We start from the raw sequence: 20,197 nt of genomic DNA on the forward strand, positions 1-20,197 counted from the left end.
TTATATTTATGCTGTTTCTCCATAGTTTTATTTTGTTCAAGTATTATATTTTCATGGCTCCTATTTCTGCTTCATCACTTCAGCCATTTTATGCTTTCTTGTTATTATTTTATATTATAAATTATTACAAGTTATTTTATATTATAAAGATATTACAAATATCTTTGTTTCTTTTAGAATGTACACTAGGTCAATTTTAAAAACTTGGTTTCATGTGATTTTTTACTTTTTATTTCTAAAATTTTTGCTTTTGATGTTATTTCTAACACTCCATATTGTTTAACTTTTAAAATAGTCATTTTCTTCTAACGTTTTGATATATTGACCTGTGAGCTAATTTTCTTTAGGGAATATTGGCTACTCTGAAAGGTAGCATATGTGTGGAAAGGCCAGTGCTCAGTCCACTTAAGTCTCTATGATCTTAGTAATGAGATGTGACTAAAATCTAGGGTAGAGAATCTTGGACATCAGGAACCACTGCCAATCACTTCTCACTTCAAAGCAACTTCTTAGATCAGGAGTTCACTTTTTTCTACTGGAAAGAAGAATTGTCTTGAGGAGTATGTTTTTTACCTTGTTGAAAATATTTTATAATTAATTCTTTATTAGATGTCTTTAAAATTTGTGAGTTTATTTCTAATAATCATATTTCCCATTGTTATGTCAATGATTTTGCTTTTCTGAAAAAGTAACCTGTGTTTTAATCAGAATAATAAATGCTTCTTCATAAAATATCTATCAAGTTGCCTACTACTCTATAAAATAAAGCTAAGACTTAGACCTTAATACCTAAGTAACTTATACCTTTAAAAAAAGTAATTATAATTTTGCTTTGTAAGCCTTTTCCAATGTCTATGTAATCTTTAAATTTTCACTAACACTGTACCCTTATATCTTTTAATGGAGAAAAGGCTCTTTAGATTATGTGAGATGTATTACATACTTTGAAATTGAAACCAATTGTTTAATGATATTCAAAAAGTGATTAGCTATTTACATGAAATAGAGTAGTACCTACAGCATAAAATTAAATAGGATATTAATCATTGTGCTTCAGGGCATAAATTGACAATAACCAAGGTCAGGAGAGGATGTAATATACCCACAGTTAAGCAGGATTAGATTCATTTTCAGAATTCCAGACCCATTTCTAAGGAAAAATGCATTGGGTACAGTCTGATGAGGTAATATGGACCCAGTGAGATGCTATAGTTAGGAATCTATCACTTTATTGTTGCAGTGTATATGTAATATGGCTCCTTTTCTTCTCAAACATTTCTGCTATTTGCCACTGCTGCATTGAAATCCATCAGAATTCAAACTCTTCAGAGAAAAGTGCCCTTTTCCTAGTTCTTTCCCCCTTCCTTCTCCCTCACTCCCTGTCTTTTTGTTCAGCATGTCCATTATGTTTCTCAAAGGCACAGTGGAAATGAACAATTCAGGTTGGTGATGCCCCAGCTTATAACCAACAGGGTTTTCAAAAAAAGATTTTGGAAACTTTTAAATTTTACCAATATAACTAACTGACTCACATGTTAGGGAAATATCTGCCTTTAGGATTTCTTCCTAATTGTGTTGTACTGATACTAATACTCATCATCTATCCAATTTGGTCAACTTTGTCCCTGTCCCTACTTTTCAGTTGAGGAAATTGAGAGGGAATAAATATCCCACATAAGGCGCTCCCTTCTAAGGTCCCAGAAGCAAAAATACATTTTAAAACAATGAATTTATATAAAATAAAGATGAGGAGTCCAAATAGAGTAAATAATGAGAAGAACCAATATATGAAAACATACATCAGAATACCATATGCAATCTATAATGTCCTTATTGATATGCACATACACTTAAATATTAGCCTGATTTCCACTGTATTTTCAATGATTTTTTTCCCTCAGAAATATACAATATTATTATATAGTTTAATAGATTATTATGTCAGAAACTAATTTTGGTCTTTCTTCACATTTATTTTCAGTCTGATTTTATAAGTATTAAAAAATTTCCCTCAGTTTGAACTGGAGTTTTACAAAAAGTGGGAATAAGATGTTAGAGTCTCCGTAATAATCTGGTTATAGCTTTGCTTGGTTACTTGTATTATTTTTAGTTCTTTAGGAAATTAAAAAGATACTGCTTATTCAGCTCTTGGTTGACTTCCCAGAAATGAAATAAAGATACTTAGAATGGAAATATTTTAAACATTCAAATCATATATTTTAAATGTAGCTTGTTCTGGAATAATGAATATTAACTTGAGTTACAAATATTATTTAATTTTTTTTCTTGGGAGATCAAATCAATAAGCACATTTTAACTAACAAATTGGTACGATTTTAAATTGTGTATAAAGTATCTTAGCTTTCTGAAAAATTGTTCCCAAGAAGCACTTTAAGAATTGCAGTGTTGCTATAATTAGACATACCCTATATCCACTAGAGGTAAAAGCAGTTTTAGACTACTTTTGGTTACCAGCTAGGATATTTATAATAATCTAGAACATTAGGTGTACATTGAGAAAAGTATGCCTTCCAGGAAGGAAAGAAAGTTTTTCACTTAATTAACAGTGTAGAACACCTCTTGACTGTGAGTTGCTGGTAGCACTGATGGTATTAAGAAGGCTTCCAAAATGTTCAACCATTATACCTAATTTATGATATGCAATGAACTTTCCAGCTTTGCTAATATGTATATTGATTTTTGTCAAAAATGATATTTTCAATCTTTTTCATTTATAACCAGGTAATGTGCTGGATCAAATTCCCATAACTTTGTAAATATTAATCAAAATTTTTCTTCGTGAGTGAACTAATTTCTCCTTTTGCTTAAATACAAATAGCTTTTTTCAATATAACTTATCCATAAGCATGCCACAATGATTTTACAAAGTTAAGGCATACTCACTTTTGTTTAAAATTAAAATGCTATATATTACAAATTACTATTAATAAAGTGGTAAATTTAAAATGAACATCTAAATACTTTGTCAATATCCAACGAAGATTTGATTGATCTTTTCTTCCTTTTTCCTCTAAAGCTTTCTGGAAGTATTTTGGATGTGTATAGTGGTGAGCAGGGAATTTCACCAGTTAATATGGGCCTTACAAGTGCTTCTTGTCCAAGTAGTCTACCAATGAAAAGAGAAATTACAGGTAACATTGCTTTTGTAGTTTTATCCTTTTTAAAAATCAACTACATAAGACGTGAGTGACATATATTTCCAAGCTAAAGAGGATTTTAAAAATATTATTAAAATAGTTAGTTAAAATGGAAGACATTTAGAGAGTAAATCTATCTTTTTTTCCTCTATGACAACCAAACAGCAAGTTAGCATAACTTACAGTTCAATTGAATTAATTAATTATTTTAGGAATTGGGTGAATATACACATAACTTCTATTCATATGTATATGACAGTTTGACTAAGTTCTTCACTTAACATAGGTTCATTTTGATATTGAATAGATGCAATTTATTAACATGATTGCAAAAGAACAGATTAATAGATTAAGGAAAATTAGATTTTCCCCTTTTTAGCTTGTTTTATGGATTTCATGATTCACATTTAATTTTCTCATGTGGGTAAAAAACCCTCAGTTTTCAATAGTAAATCTCAAAATTGTTACAACTCAAAGGAATTATAGGGGCACTGTCAAGTTCCTCCAATATGTTGATGTGGGAATCAAGAGTCAGAGGAGTTATTTTCCCAAAGTCATACAGCTGATTAGAAGCAGAAGTGGATCAAAATAAGGATTTCATGGCTTACCAGACCAGTGTTAGTTTCTCCATAAGAATAAAATAAAACTCAGTCGAAATTTCTATAACAAATTTTTAGTTTGGAGCTCAAACACTGGTCTTTAAATATTTTTATACAGTTAATATAAACATTTTTAATAAATGCAATATATCCATTCTTGGAGTCTAACCAATAACTCAAAAATATCTATGCATTCAAATTATTTAGACTAAAATTAATGAATGTAGCCTTAACTAAATTTAAATAAATGCATTTTAAAACTAGAATAATTCAAAGAACATTGTATTAATTATCTATTGCTATATAACAAATTACTCAAAATTTAACAGCTTGAAATAATAAACATTTATTATCTCATACAATCCCTATGGTTCGGAAATTCCGGGGGTGACCTGTAAAACTGGTTTTGGCTCAGAGTCTCTCATAAGGTTGCAGTCAAGATGTTGGCCAGAGGTACAGACATTTGCCACTTGACGGGCTAGAGGATGCACTCCCAAGGTGGTTCACTCACAGGTCTTCCAAGTCGGTGCTGCTTGTTGGCAAGTGGCCTTGGTTCTTTACCACATTGACCTCTCCACAGGACTGCTGAGGTGTCCACATGACATGACAACTAGCAATTCAAGGGACACCAAAGTGGGAAGCTGAAAATGTCTTTTATGGTGTAGTCTGGGAAGCCACACTAATCATTCCCACAAAATTCTGTTGGTTTCACGGGTCAGCTTTATTCAGTGTGGAAGGGCACTAACAAAGGTGTGAATATCATGAGTGAGAATCATCGTGGGCCATAGTGGAGACTGACTATCACAAATGCTCACAAGTACATAGCACATGAAGTGTCACTTACTGAAAGTATGGAGTTGTCCAATAGGAATATCTGAGAAATGTAGTTAGTTCCAATTCTTGGGATGTAGAAATCATAATTTTTTATAAAAAATTAAGGTTGTAATAATTTTGAATAATCTTAAAATTCTGAGAACAATACTAATAAAAATGATTAAGCAGTTTAATATTTTCTGTGTGCTGTACCCATTTTAATCATCACAGTGATTATCAGGTAAGTATTATATTATATCAGTTTTACAGATAAGAAGCCTGAGACACAGAGAACTTAGGTAACAGTTCACAAGGCTATTAAATGGAGGGCCAGAATACAAATCCAGGTTTTACTGCTCAAAGCCCATAGGTTTTGTCACTGCCTTCTTACTAAAGAGCACTCTGTTCCAAATTTCTGAATATTTGCAAAAAATATGTATATATATTTTACCACTTGGAGCAAGTAATATTGTATTTTCACTAGTATTTCTGAATTATGTTGACTGGAAGGATTGTAAGGTAAAAATAAGGACTGTTTCAATTGTCTTCCTTTCGATCAGAAACTGATACTCGAGCTTTGGCAAAAGAGAGACAAAAAAAGGACAACCACAACCTCAGTGAGTATATTTTCCTTTTTTCGAAACAAAATTAATTAGTGCAAGAGGAAATGCAGAATTTAAAATGTGTGATGTTTTATTGTTGCCCCATAAATATTTTGAGGTCAGATGACCAGAAGTGTACATGCTCACTGGTAGAGCTATGTTGGGAAATTTAAACAATGCGAACTCTCAGAAAAGCTAGACATTTTTATGCAGTTCAGCATCTCAAGTTCTCTCCTTGATCATTCTCTCTCTCTCTCTCTCTCTCTCTCTCTCAGGCTGCATGTGAGCATTGAGTTATGTCTGAACTCAGTTGTGACTCATGACTCCAAGGTTTAGAGAGATAAAAGTGACTTTGGAAAATATACACCATTTAAATAGCAAGAAATGTGACTCCAGGTTCTTATCTTTCTGTGTCAATCTGCTCCTCCCTTCCTAATGATAAGGCCTCTTACACCTTCCTGGGGGTCAATTTGACTCTGATAATGGGTCACATGAGATGGGTAAATGCAGTCCAGGGAAGTTGTTGAGGGGCAAGTTGAGTTTTAGAGTGCTTTGTCATGTCTCAAATGCTTAACTGTCTTAAGTGAGCTTGACTAATTGGGTGTGAAGCTTTTTTGTTCTCGGAGCCAAATCAAAAAATGAGAAAAAAATAGAATAGAATAAAATTAAATAAAAACTTTAAAGCCCTAAAACAAACCAGGAATTTCCTTACATGTGGTTAGTTGAAATTGATTCTACATGTACCTGTGAAACCTGCATATATCTGTTCATCAAGCATCTGCCTACGTCACAGAGTAGGTTGACTGTGTGACTGAGGAGAGGGCTGACCTGTGGTTATAACGGTCCTTAGAGTAATTGTGGAGAGGGAAATGATTTGATTCTGATCACTTAGTGGCAGAGCAGATAAGTGTTGGTGCAGTTTATGAGACAAGTAGAACCTGAAAGACAGAGCTAGTTGTTGCCAGAAGGAATTAATGATACATCGAGGAGATAAAGGCTTCTCTCTTAGTTTTAAGCCTGCTAACTATTACCTTCCTTGCTCCTTTCTTCTCTCCTCTATGTTTGCACTTTAAATAACAGGTCACTTAATGTAAAGTATGATAGGTGCCTGGTATGACCATTATCAAAGAGTTTTCTAATTTGGATTCTCTTACTTAGGGATCTTCCTTTTTGGAGATATCAATGTTACAAAAAATTAATATCACATTTTAAATATGAATCTAGGATATCCCTTAACATTTGTGAGGATCATGGCTGGAGGACAAATAAAGTCCCACTTACCAGATGTCTAAATACTTAAAAGCTATAACTCAAGCTAGAAATGCTAAATTAAGTATGTTCTATCCTTCCTAAAGATTGGAAGGCCAGGTGTGAAATAACAATTCTCAGATCCTTGGAATTCTGAGTAGGAATGTCAGGGTGGGGCAATGCCAGCCTTTAGCCAGCAGCCCATCTCACTTCTCTGTCTACCCCCTAGAGGCCACTTGCATTTCTATGCTGCAAGTGGCCTCAAACACGAGTGGGAACCCCTCATTCTGTATATTCAAGTTCTATACATATCTCTGCAAACAGTTGCCCCTTGTCTGCATCTTGGGACTAGGGTAAGCACCTTGGTGTCCTGATCCTCCCTCAAGAGGATGGACCTGGGAAGCAGCCTGAACAGGCTCAGGGTGTTTGGGAAGATATTCCTGTTGCAAATTAGCCAGAATACAGTTTAGAAGGGGGATCCCTTTGTCCTGTGGCTGCCTTGCTCAGTGTGGATGGGTGTGGTAAGAAAAGGCAAAGGGGGCTCCTCATCAGTACGGGGTCTGAGAAGAGAGGTCCCTTTTGCTTGGATCTAAGGACAGGAATGAGTGAATATATCAAAAACTTGGTGACGAGTGAAATCACGTGTAGCATGAAATAGTTTAGTAATTTCTTAAAACTTGACTCCTTTACAGACAACTAGTACTGGAGATGAAAACATTGAGGAACGAAACTTCTCATCATAATTAGCCATTAAAAGTTTTACTGGGCAAAATCTAAGAAGAGCTGGGTAGGAATTTCTGATATTTTACGTAAGGTGCATCTAAATAATAGATTTTGATAAAACATTATAGGACTAAACCAGTCTCCTATTTTGAGATAAAACTGTGAACATCCTTCCTAGCTGCTCTTCATCTTATATTTAAAAGTCTGTTTTATAATATAGGAGTGAATATGTGTGAACATAGACTTACTAATAAATTCTCACTGTAAAATATAAATGTATTTCTATCAGCATTATCTTTGTTTATTTTCTTTTCAGTTTTTTATATGGTGTCAGTTTTTTGAATCACATGCATAGGAAAACAGGATTGGTAAAGAGGGAAAATAAACTCTCCCAAGAATCAATTATATCCTAATTTCAGAGGAATCCCAATGTATTATTTTTGAAGGTCAAGTTCATTCATGGTAAATTGCTTTGTAGAGTAGGTTCACCAAGACAATTGATATATTTTTGATGACTTTCCTTGTTTCTAGTAGCAGATCTTATTTTTGAAGCACGTATGGTTTAATGTTTTTGACATAGTTTTCTTCTTCTTCATGACATTTTACTTCCTTCGTTTCCCTAAAAAGCTTTAAAAATGTTATCTACTTAAACAATATTATGCATAAGTTGTGGTTCCTGATACTGGAAATATAGAGCACTGGGAATATAGGACTACTCTGTGCTCTGTAAGACTGCTCTTAGGTAAGGGTCAATATAGAAAACTCTACTTATTTGTATATTTGACATTTATTGAACATTTACTAGATGCACAAAATTTCCATAAGCAATGGATGCATAGAAATGCAAACAGAGAAAACAGTCTCTGAATAAAAACCTACATCAGTAGTTCTCAAAGTGTGAGCCCTAGACGAGCAGCGTCGGCATCACCTGGGAACTTGTTAGAAATGCAAATTCTTGGGCCCAACCCAATCCTACTAAAATCAGAATCTCTAGGTGCGGGGTACAAATTTATTTTAACTATCCCTCCAGGTGTGTCTGATGCATGCCAGAGTTTAAGAATCACTGCTCTATGTATTATTGAAAGTTGTTAATTAGAAAACTATATTTATAGTCTAATCAACGTACATTTATTTAGCACCTTTTACATGCCAAGGCCGCTGGAGATACAAAAGAAATGGTCCCTGCCCTCAAAGAGGTCATAGTCTATTTGGGCACACATACCTACCATGTAGCAAACTTTGTGTTAGCCTTTCAGTGGCGTGTATGAGAAAGGAGAGTATATAAATATATATATATATCAGTATGAGTGAATATTATTGCATTTCAAAGAATGATAAAAATGTTGTTTTTGAGAGAAAATGTTTTAAAATAATTGTGAATAATAGACTCACAATTCTAATATTGTTATTTTTACTTTTAGAATAAAATGTGTTTGAATTTTTTATTTTTGAGAAGTACCCTTTTCACTAAATGAAACTTTTTTGCTCATTGTTTTTCAAAGATTGTTAAGAAAGTTTACAGCTGACCAAAAATGAATTATGCTTTAATGAGAATAATCAATAATATTTCTTTTTTAATAGTTGAAAGAAGAAGAAGGTATAATATTAATTACCGAATCAAGGAGCTTGGCACTCTTATTCCAAAGTCTAATGATCCGTGAGTTCACCAATCATTTATTAATAATGTTATGGTTTCAATCCCCCCCCCCAAAAAATGGGTGGGAGAGAGAGGGGGAGGGGAGAACCAAAGACTAGGAAACTAACCAGCTGTGGTAAAGATAAGGCTACTGCTGGTCTCATTTTTTAATATCTATTCAAGGCTGATAGTTATCAAGCATCAACGTTGTTACTAACACTTGTCCTATTGAGCTATAGGAAATAAGTAAATTATTTCTTCTCAGTATTTAGTGGATTTTTCTGTATGGCACCAATATTTGCAAATTTAGTGGTAGTACCAAATGCTTTCATGATACTGACTGGCATCCTCAATTTATGATTATAGCACTCCTTCCAATTTAAGATTTATGTGTACGTGAAAATTGGAATGTTGAATTTTCAGAGGTTCCAAAATTCTGGCGATATGCAAGCAGAAAAAATAGAATTGTAAAAACAGGCTGATTGATGCCAGTCAATAATCGGTTATTGCAATTAAATTTTCAGCTAGGTTATGGTGTCATACAGTCACAAAGTCAGTTAAACAAGATGTTTGAGGTTGTAAATTTCAAGAAATAGTTGATAAAACAAAATATCAATTTAGCATGTTAAGTGTTTCTCTAAAAACATGAAAACATTGTAGCATTAATAATGACTAGAAAAAAATGTTTTGTTCAGACTGAGAACTGGACTCTCCAGACACTGGCAAAAATCCATTATTCAGAAATGATGATGTTTGATAAAGTGATATTTGTGAAATTTGAAAGTATTCTTTCCCTAAATGTAAATGTGCTAGTTCACTTGGACAATTCATCCATTTATAATAGAAGGGAATGCCATATTTATTCTTATGGGCATAGTAGATAGTGAAGGCATCTCCAGTAGAATGGCAGAAAGAGCACTGGACAGAAAGTCTGAAGAGCTCAATCTTGGTGTAGGTCCTACCATAATTTTTCAAATCTTTTGAAGTCTCTAAGCATGCAACTCTTTCTGTTAGCAGAAGGGAACATCCATTTTCCAGATAAGACTTTTTTTAACACTTAAAATATGAATGCACATTTATTCACCAAACATTTGATGTAAGACCAAGACCTTTTAGTTTGAATGTGTTTCAATATTTCTTTCGTACATAAACTGCACAAAAGTGTATAGTCTATTTCAATTTCTTAAAGATAAAACAAAAACCTACGGGCCAACCACCTAAGTATAGACGGATATTTTTTTAATGTTTGCACTCTAATTTCTTACAGCATATTTTTTAGCAACCTATCTCTACCTACATTTTACTTCAGCTTTTCCAAAGCTTTTAATATACTTTTCCTAAGAACAATAGCTATCTTTATAAATGCTTTTTCTTCTTTTGCATTCGTATTTCATTAGTTAACATACATATAATTTAATTATACTATCACAATAATAAGTACAATGGGCATTCATTTAACAGCCTGTCAGTAAGTACATGTCACCACAAGGATAACAGAAGTACCTGGGTGTCTCAGAAGGTAGCCTAGTGTCTACTTTGTTCTGTCAACAGTCAGTGAGTATCACAAAGGGAATGGAGAACATTAATTACTCCTGAAAGTGATTAGATAAGGTCAGTTAAGAGAGCTTCCCTTGTAACCGGTAGAGCTAACCCACAGTGCCAGGCCCAGGTTATATGCAGAAAACAGATGAGACTCTAAAATTGGACTCTGAAGCCTGACTGAACATCTTTAGATGTCACCATGCCTGTAAAGCACCAACTATATGGCTGGGTTTTTATAAAAATAAAATCAAGTAATATGTATGAGAATATCTTAAAAATTATAAAGCTTGTGTGAGGGATAATTATTACTCTACATTTTTATAGAAGCTTTGGTTGTAAAATGGCTCCTTTCTGGTTCTAATTCATTGTCCAGAACAGGGGATGGAAAACTTTTCCTCTAAAGGGCCAGATAGTAATTATTTCAAGCTTTGTGAGCATAAAGTCTCTCAAAATTATTCAACTCTACCATTGTAGCATGAAAGCAGACATAGACAATATATATATGAAAGAGCATGACTGCATCCAATGAAACTTTATTGACAAAAACAGGTTGCAGGCTATAGTTTGTCTACCCCTGATCTAGAATATGGAAAATCAATTTATCACAGAATCACATCTGAAAGGGACCATAATTGGGAAAGCTTCATTTTAAGTATTCTTAAGGGACTTTCTCTTCTTTGTGGATTTCAGAAAGAGGAATTATTAATTGTTTTAATTCTATTATATGTAGGCACTGAAAACATCAGAGTATTACATATTACACGTTAGAAGGATAGTAATACCACATGAATCCTTTGTTGCTGTTATAAGTACAAAGAGCGCACTGGGTCACAATAGAAAACACATTTCTTATGGCAGATGCATTTGAAAAAGTGGGAAAGCCACAGATTTGCAGATACAGCACTGAACTGAGAGAGGAGACCTAGGACTCATCTTCTAAACACCGCATGCTCTTGGGCAAGTAGCAGGAACTCTGAAGCTTTGGTTATAAAAAGGCTCTGAGGACCTTTCCAGCTCATGGCTAGAATAAACTTACGGTTTGGCTTAGCAAATGAAAGCTAATACCTGAAAGCATTTTGAATTCTATGAAGTTGCCATTTTTGTGTATGAAAAACATTCAGAAATTTGTACTTCTTTCTTCTTTGCTGGGTCAAAATAGTATGGTCAGAAGGGAAAAAATATAGTAAAGAGCTATCGTTGAGGTATATATGTTGAGAAAATGAAATGAAAAGCACACAGTCTCTTAACCGTCAGTGAAAAATAAAACCAAACAAAACTAGCAAATACAAAAAGTGAAGCATTTCTACAGACGTGTGGTAGTGATTTACTTCATATGTGTTTTTAATCATATTTACAAAAAAATCATATTTGTAGATATAAAAATGCCAACAGAGCATGAATTATTCTAGTTGTGCTATCAAATTATTCTTTTCTTTCTACTTTTTTATATATAAAATTAAGGTATTTTTGTATTGATTTTTTTATCTTCTACAGTCAGAACTTTCTCTGGCCTTTGTGTAAGAATGGCAGTTGAGGTAGTAAATGAGACCTAACAAGACTTTCTAAATCAGAAGTTATAAAATGTTGATCAAAGCAAGAAGAATCAGACGTGTCTTGGTGTTTTCTTTCTTTTTTATTTTTTTAATGTTTCTAAGTGAATGGGCACTCCTAAGATGACAACAGATTGTACATTTTCCATAGTTTTGCCTGGCAGCATTCTTACTCCAACTTACATATTTCTGTTACCTGCTTTAGCCCTATATACATTCAAGCTTTTAACTTTCTCAACGATGTAAGTTCTTCAAAGAAAATTATTTTGTAGAAAATGAAAAGCCAGTATCAACATTCACTCCTTAGGTATGTCTTTGTATGTGTTAGTGTTTATAGTATAATGTCATATATAATGTTTTTTAATGCCTAACTGCATGAAATTATCTTGGGAGAGAGGTAAACATCTCTTTAATATATTTGGAAAACTTGAAATATTTTCAGAAGCAACCTCATATATTAAATGGCTTTAAATAGAGTGAACTTTTAAACATTTAGTGAAATGACATCAAGTAGATATTGTAGCAAAACCCATTGTGTGTTTTCTACCACAACTTTTTTTTTAACATCTTTATTGGAGTATAATTGCTCTACAATGGTGTGTTAGTTTCTGTTTTATAACAAAGTGAATCAGCCATACATATATATATATCCCCATATCTCCTCCCTCTTGCGTCTCCCTCCCACCCTCGCTATCCCACCCCTCTAGGTGGTCACAAAGCACTGAGCTGATCTCCCTGTGCTATGTGGCTGCTTCCCACTAGCTATCAGTTTTACATTTGGTAGTGTATATATGTCCATGCCACTCTCTCACTTCGCCCCGGCTTACCCTTCCCCCTCCCCATGTCCTCAAGTCCATTCTCTATGTCTGCATCTTTATTCCTGTCCTGGCCAAGGTTCTTCAGAACCATTTTTTTTTTTTTTAGATTCCATATATATGTGTTAGCATATCGTATTTGTTTTTCTTTTTCTGACTGACTTCATTCTGTATGAGAAAGACCATATTTCAAAAAGAGTCATGTACCACAATGTTCATTGCAGCTCTATTTACAATAGCCAGGACATGGAAGCAACCTAAGTGTCCATCGACAGATGAATGGATAAAGAAGATGTGGGACATATATACAATGGAATATTACTCAGCCATAAAAAGAAATGAAATTGAGTTATTTGTAGTAAGGTGGATGGATCTACCACAACTTTGAAGGTTTATTTTAGATCTAAATAAACAGTACCTTAAACTTCAAAGTTGACTAGGGTTATTGTTTTCATCCTATTCCTTCTGTCCTTCAAGTTTTTCTTCCCATGAGAAGAAATAAAACAAAATTAGGGCCTTTAGGCTCCTGTTGCTGCTTAGAGTTTTAACTCAGGAGTTCACTACACTTTTCAGTGACAGATAACTTCTTGGTTTAATGACAAAAGTAGCCTCTTTTCCCCCTACCCTTCCCACCACTAGATAATTCACTGTGCTTGGAAAGATATCAACAGCAGTAGTGGCCCCAGAGAACTGACAAAGCATTTTCAAGCTTGAGACAGACGTGGCAATGGTTTGGTGCTTTTCAGTAGAAGATGGCTTATTCCAGCATTCTCACCTAATAAGCATTTTCACCTGTGGTAGAATAATGTATCTTCCTTTAATTTGTTACAGCTAATGAATTGTCGTCTAACCTGAACTTCCAATGAGGCACATGCCAGTCAGGTTTTTCATAAACTACATTTTCCCATTTCTGAACATTTAATAAATACATATTAAGTTCCATGTATTTCATGTAGATCACGTAAACCAAAAATACATGCAGTGTAATGTCTTTTAAAATTTTCCCTACAAGTTTACTTTCTATTGTATTAAAAGAAATCTCATGATTCTAAATGGAAAATCCATCCAGATTTTTCAACAGCTCTAACTTTTAGCAATCAGTTTGGCCCTATTCTCCATACATATTATGAATTGTCAGATAGTAGTAAATATATTGATGTATGTTTTTAGATATTAAACTCAGTAGCCTGTTCTGTAGTTCCAAATTTATCATCTCTCCTGTCTAAAAATAAGTTTTAATAAAATATTTTTTCTATGCTACAGTCTGAAGATTATTGGCAATGTTCAACTGTATTTACTTATTGTACACTTACTTAAAAATAGATAACCAGCTTTTTAAAAAAAATGTTGATGCTTTTTGTGTAGAAAAATTTGCCTAATGATTCTAGAAAGTTTTGCTCTATTGCATAAAGTGATGTTGCCAAACTCCAATTTGTTTCACAATTACTCAGGATCACCATTCAGGAGGGACTTTATTTTTCTTTTCCTAGAAGCATAAAAGCAACCTTATAGAAAGTAGGTTAAAAGATTGGTGCATTTGAAATGATCTTAAAAAATGTAGGCTTAAGTCCTCAGTAATGTACATTTCCTCGTTCATTAATGCAGAAATACCGCACATAGATTTTAATCTCAGAGTTAATAATAAAAGCAATTTTCACTAAAAATATAAAAACTGTAATGGTAGAATCATGATATTGCATTTAGCTCTCCCACAAAAAGTCACTTTATTACTTTCTTTTGACACTTATTTTCATTCTGGGATTAATTTTACTATATAAGGGCTTCTTAACTATTCTATTAAAATTTCTATTCAGAAGCAATAATATCTAAGAGTGAATAATAGTCATGTAAATCATTATTTCATATTAATGTGAAAGATTTTGTAAGTTCTTATGAATTCTGCTGACATGCACAATTGTGAAAAGGTTATCTCTCCTTTCTACAGTGATATGCGCTGGAACAAAGGAACCATTCTAAAAGCATCAGTGGAGTACATCAAGTGGCTACAAAAAGAACAACAGAGAGCTCGAGAATTAGAACACAGACAGAAGAAATTAGAGCAAGCTAACAGGCGCCTTCTACTCCGGATTCAGGTTTTTATAAGAACGTTGCCATGAACCATGTAGCTTACATATGACTTATCCATCATCAGTTTTATTCATTGGTCTCATTTATTTTTTTCTCATTAACAATTATTTTTTCTTCCCAAGGATAATTTTATTGCCTTTTAGAAGTTCATGAATTAGATTGATTCAATTAGGTTTTGATTAGAAATCTAGGATCAAGTTGGCTTTAAAAGTATATAATGAATGACGACAACTAATTGCAAAAATGCAGAAAATAGAATCAATTTTATAAACACACAAATATTATCCCAGTCAAAAAATAATAATAAGCAGAACCTTTGTTTCTCTGGATAATATTGGACATTAAGTTCTCCTCTCCCCCTTTTATTTCTATAGTAACATTGCTATGGATTTCATTGCCTTAAGGCATATTATGCCAGTTTATATTGTTACTCCTCATCTGTTCATGTGACACAAAATCTCAGAATATAGGTTTTCATAAGCCTCAAGCTTTTTTCTTTAATATGTGAGCAAGCTTACTGCCAGGTAAAACACTCCTGTTTCCATGAAATGGACCTATAGAGAGAAATTAATCAGGAAGAATGACTGGAAGATTTCCACTATCTCCAAATAGTTGTACTGTAGCCTGAGCCACTATGGGACCATTATATGTCATGTATTCCTTTAACGAACAATCTGAGTAGTTTTTAAAACTCTGAGTATTTTCCTCAGGGTTATTTTTCAGGCATTAGAAATATACCACACTGTGTTATTTGCAAAGAATATTTATAATATGTATTAGTCTTCATTTTGAGTGCTTGTTAATATTTTAAATCTATTTGTGGCTTATTCTATAGAATTGAGTTTACTTTCAAAGTCGTTATTTAATTATTCTTGTTTGAAATTGCAGGAACTAGAAATACAGGCTCGTGCTCATGGTCTGCCAACCCTGGCTTCACTTGGCACAGTTGATTTAGGTGCTCACATCACCAAACAACAGGCCCATCTTGAGCAGAATTCAGTAGACTATTGCCAACAATTGGTTCTGTCTCAGGGGACAAGCCCTGAGCTCTGTGATCAAGCTATGGCCTTCTCTGATCCTTTGTCACACTTCACAGATTTATCATTTAGTGCGGCTTTGAAGGAGGAACAAAGATTGGATGACATGCTACTGGATGACACAATATCTCCATTTGGAACAGATCCTCTGCTATCTGCCACTTCCCCTGCAGTTTCCAAAGAGAGCAGTAGGAGAAGTAGCTTTAGCTCAGATGATGGTGATGACTTATAAGAAATAAACAGGCTCAATTCATCAACTGGGAATCAATTCTATGCTGGTGCTATGCAATGAAGTTCTGTGTTTCATATATTGCTTTGGCTCAATTTTTCTGAAAGGAATATATTGTTCATGAAAAACTGATTGGTTAGAAACAACAGAATTCACAGGAAGAAGAAGCACAGTGTCGAAGGATTATTAAGAGCAAAAAAGACTTTTTTTTCTCTTTGACTACTGAGTCCAAATCTACTTAAATTTTGTTTTCCTGGAAAGAGGCACAACATAAGAAAAAGCTCTCTACTGATATTTTAAAAGTAGTGACTTGGTGGTGTACTATTGGAACTAACAGACTGCAAAGAATAGACCTTCTGAAATATACATTTTCTTACTTCCGTCTCCTTCCTATTCAGCTCTGACAATGTTAATTTTCAAGAATCAAGATCGACAGATCTGGTTGTTCATTGCCTTTTTTCCACTGTCTGGGGGATAGTTGTCTAAAGTTCAAGCCTTATAGGGGAACTAATTAAAAAATAGATTATCTACCACTTATAATTGAAAAGTGAATCTACAATAAACATTAGAATTTTCCACAATAAAATACAGAAAATTTATAAAAACTTAGGATTCTAAAATTAGACTCTAATTCCCTTGGTCAGTTCAATCACACTAACTCTAAAAGCATCTTTGCATATTTATGGAGACATGCTCAGTTCAGAAAAAGAACACATTGAATGCTGTCCTCAAGAATACTGGCTAGAATTGTTATTGCTTCACACAAGCATACCCACCACCCCCCCAAACAGGTACACAATGCAGATAATACATGTTCTTTTTTTCCCCCTTCATTCTTCTGATTTTCTAATCAGCATCTGAAATTACACTCCAAATCCTTTTTACTTTGTCAAGAAGAGATATTGGATAATCAGTTTCAGCAAATAAAATATCGAAAGCCCCCCTACTAGGACAATTTGTTAATTTGTTAAATAAAACTTATCACTGTTTCCAAAATTGGATTTAAATTAATTAGTTGATATAATTTTGCTCCAAATTGATGAAATACTGAAAACTGGATTGCCAACTGACAAAATAATTAGTAAAACAAAAAATCTTTCTTATTACATTCAGCTCTGAGCAGAGGATAAAGTTCTATTCCTGTGAGTACTTAGAGTACCCTACGATCTCTGTTAGCCTTGTTAGCATTTATTATTTATATCTATGGTGCTTCACTCAAATTATTCTCTCTTGAGCTTCTTCAAAGCATTGGGAATTGACTTACCAAGGATATTACTCTGTGCTAGACCTGCATGAATGATCATCTGATCAATGAGTATTTATGGAGGGATACTCAAAACTGCAGTAAGTTCTGTGAAAATATAGAACAGATGAGCAAAATATGGTCTTACTCCTCAGGGAGTTAAAATGACTGCATGAGAAACCACAACAAAAGATAGAAGACATTTAAAATTAAAGCCTACATGGTGCAGCATAAGCTGCAAATACAGGAGGTCAGAAAAACTAAAAATGAAGATTGGAGAATCACAAAAATGTGTGGGCATAGCAGAATTTAACTTCTTTTAAAAAGCATACATTTGGTGGAGGGGAGGCTATACAGGTGAATAATATCAACCAAATGATAAAAGCGAGAATAAGTTGGGGAAGTGTCTTCATGATACATTCATTAGAAAGATCTGACCACCCTAGAAGACGTCTGTTCGGAGTCCTGAAAAATACTGGCAACAAGTTATGAAAGCCTTTGAAAACCAAGATGAAATGATGTAGCAGGAATAGATTTTTTAATTAAGAGGAAGAAGCCTAAAAATTAAAATGCTACTGTATATTACTAATGTGATTGACATGTAATCTTTCATGAATATTAACTTTGGGATAAACTTTTGAAAGGGTGCTTCAGGTATTACATGAAAAATACATCATCACAAAATTTGAGATTTTAATGCTAATGAAAGTGGAAAATATTAGATCTTTATGGTGTGCTTATTATCTCAGGCTTAGCTTACAATCAGCTCAGAGTTTGGAGAATTAAAATAATTTTCATTTTTTGACATGAAAAAACTCTTGATTTATAGGAATAGTTGTCAAAGCCAGATAAATAAATTCATCTGAAATAGATCACGTGAAAGAGAGCCATAAGATACATTTCCTCAAGAATTTTCAAGGGAACATTATATACTTTATGACAAAATTCCACTTTATTATCCGAGTTGATAAGTTAACATTGCAAATCATAGAGAAGGAATATATCTTGAAGTCAATGGAAAACACATCATTCTAGATAGAGGCTAATTTCTGTTCTCATTTTATACATTATTCTAATTTCTTCATATTCTGAGAAAACTTACACTGAGGATTTCTTCACTCTGTCATCATTTTCCATTCTGCTAAAATACTACTACTCAGCCTTGAAAGCCATTTCTCATAATCTTAGCTAGTGAATAGCTTGACACAGGATGGTAGAGTCTGGATGAAGGAGACCTGGAAAGGGTAATAATATTTGCTACTACTTACAGATTATAATAACTATCAGCGGATTGTAAAACAGGTAATGGATTTTTAAAGACAGAGTGAAGAGTAGTGTTGTGTCACAGTCAACTGAAGTAGATTAAAAAATTAATTTTAGTCATTAGTTCTTAACTTTTAAGGCCTTGATAATCTGTTGAAAGTTACAGACTTTCTCCCTGGAAAAGTACAGAATATATATATATATATATATATATATATATATATATCCCAAAATTTGTATGTGTTAAGAGGTGTGGGGGATCTCCTAAATATCTCCTTGGATCACAGATGAAGAACTCCCACATCAGGTCTGTTGCTCAACTGATAGCATAGTAGCTGTGTATCTATCAAGAGCTAAGTGTACAGTTAATGTCATATGTAATGATGGAGGAGGGAGCCCTAGTTATCTGAATATCATTATCCCAGCCCCAGAAATGATAAGGTTGCATAGGTAAGTGAAAGTGTACCAAACACTAAACTATTCACTAAAGAAGTTGTTCACTTATAAAGTAGCCCCTTTCTAACATCCCCTGTTATATATATGCCTCTGTTATATGCTTATACATTTATGGGTCAGTTTCTCTATGACACATAGATGTTGTAACCATCTGACAATAACATTTAAAAGTTATATAGATATATATAACTTTATATATATCTATATAACTTTATATATATATATATATATAAAAGTAGAAATAATGTAAATTCACAGGCAAATTATTTGAATATCTAAGAATCAAGAGTGATCCTTGGGAAAATTGATGCCTACAATATGTTTTCAGAAATGAGACTTACAACAGTAAAAGAGGCATATTGTTTACCAAATAATTTTGTCACAGAAAATATCAGCTACCACTGAACTATTAATACACAATTAACCGAACCTTGTTCATTCAAATAATTATTACATAATTTCTATAATAATAAAAACTTTGTTAAAAATTAAATAAAACAGTTTAAAAATTATTGTTAGTTATCTTTTCAAGATAAGGTCCCATGCAATCTTTTTTCTCTAAAATATTGGCTTCCTTTTCGTGGACTCACACTAAACAACCTTTCCAACTCCCAGTTGTCTTGAAATAACAAGGGCCTCTTACGAGTAGATGTAGCTTTTCATATTTTTTTCTTCTTAGTGTCCTTTCTTATTGAATTTCCCCCATAACTGGAGAATATATATACAGATCATATTTTCTCAGTTTACAGATGTGAAGTCAGTGACTATAGCTTTCTAGATGTGGGTACAAGAGCTCTAAATAATAAATAGCCAGATGAGCTGGGGACATTGAGAAACAGCCTTTCTCCTCCTTTTTAAACTCATTCTTTTCCACTCATATGACTGTAAATAAAATAGTTAATAGCTCTTACTTAAAAAAAAAATAGACATAATGAGTTTCTTGATTGGTGTGCTCATTTACCTTCATTGTCAGGGGAGAAGTTAGATTACACAAGGTAAAAAAGAATTTATTTTTTTCTTTGTTTTGATAGATTGAGCCATGCTTGAATTTTCTTATACTTCAAAGTATCATGAAAATATTTTTTGCTGCTCTGGTATCGTGGAATTTTGATATTTAAATAAATGGCATAACTAAATGTTCCAATGTTTTTACAATATCTCTAGGCTGATATTTATCGACCTTATAATATCTAAG

General features: G+C 33.3%; 1 protein-coding gene across 3 annotated transcripts in view; it reads left to right on the top strand.

Annotated features, from left to right (window-relative positions):
• TFEC (transcription factor EC) overlaps positions 1-19,132 on the top strand; it is a 153,572-nt gene extending 134,440 nt beyond the window's left edge. For all 3 annotated transcript variants that reach the window (XM_060304998.1, XM_030857605.2, XM_030857607.2), the window contains 5 exons: positions 3,038-3,152; positions 5,131-5,187; positions 8,725-8,800; positions 14,632-14,779; positions 15,663-19,132. In XM_060304998.1, the coding sequence (XP_060160981.1) occupies positions 3,038-3,152; positions 5,131-5,187; positions 8,725-8,800; positions 14,632-14,779; positions 15,663-16,043 (777 nt within the window). In that variant the 3' untranslated portion in view covers positions 16,044-19,132. The remainder of the gene's footprint in view (positions 1-3,037; positions 3,153-5,130; positions 5,188-8,724; positions 8,801-14,631; positions 14,780-15,662) is intronic.
• Positions 19,133-20,197: the final 1,065 nt, after the last annotated feature.

This window comes from Globicephala melas, chromosome 9 (genome assembly GCF_963455315.2).
Source record: "Globicephala melas chromosome 9, mGloMel1.2, whole genome shotgun sequence".
Classification (NCBI taxonomy): domain Eukaryota; kingdom Metazoa; phylum Chordata; class Mammalia; order Artiodactyla; family Delphinidae; genus Globicephala; species Globicephala melas.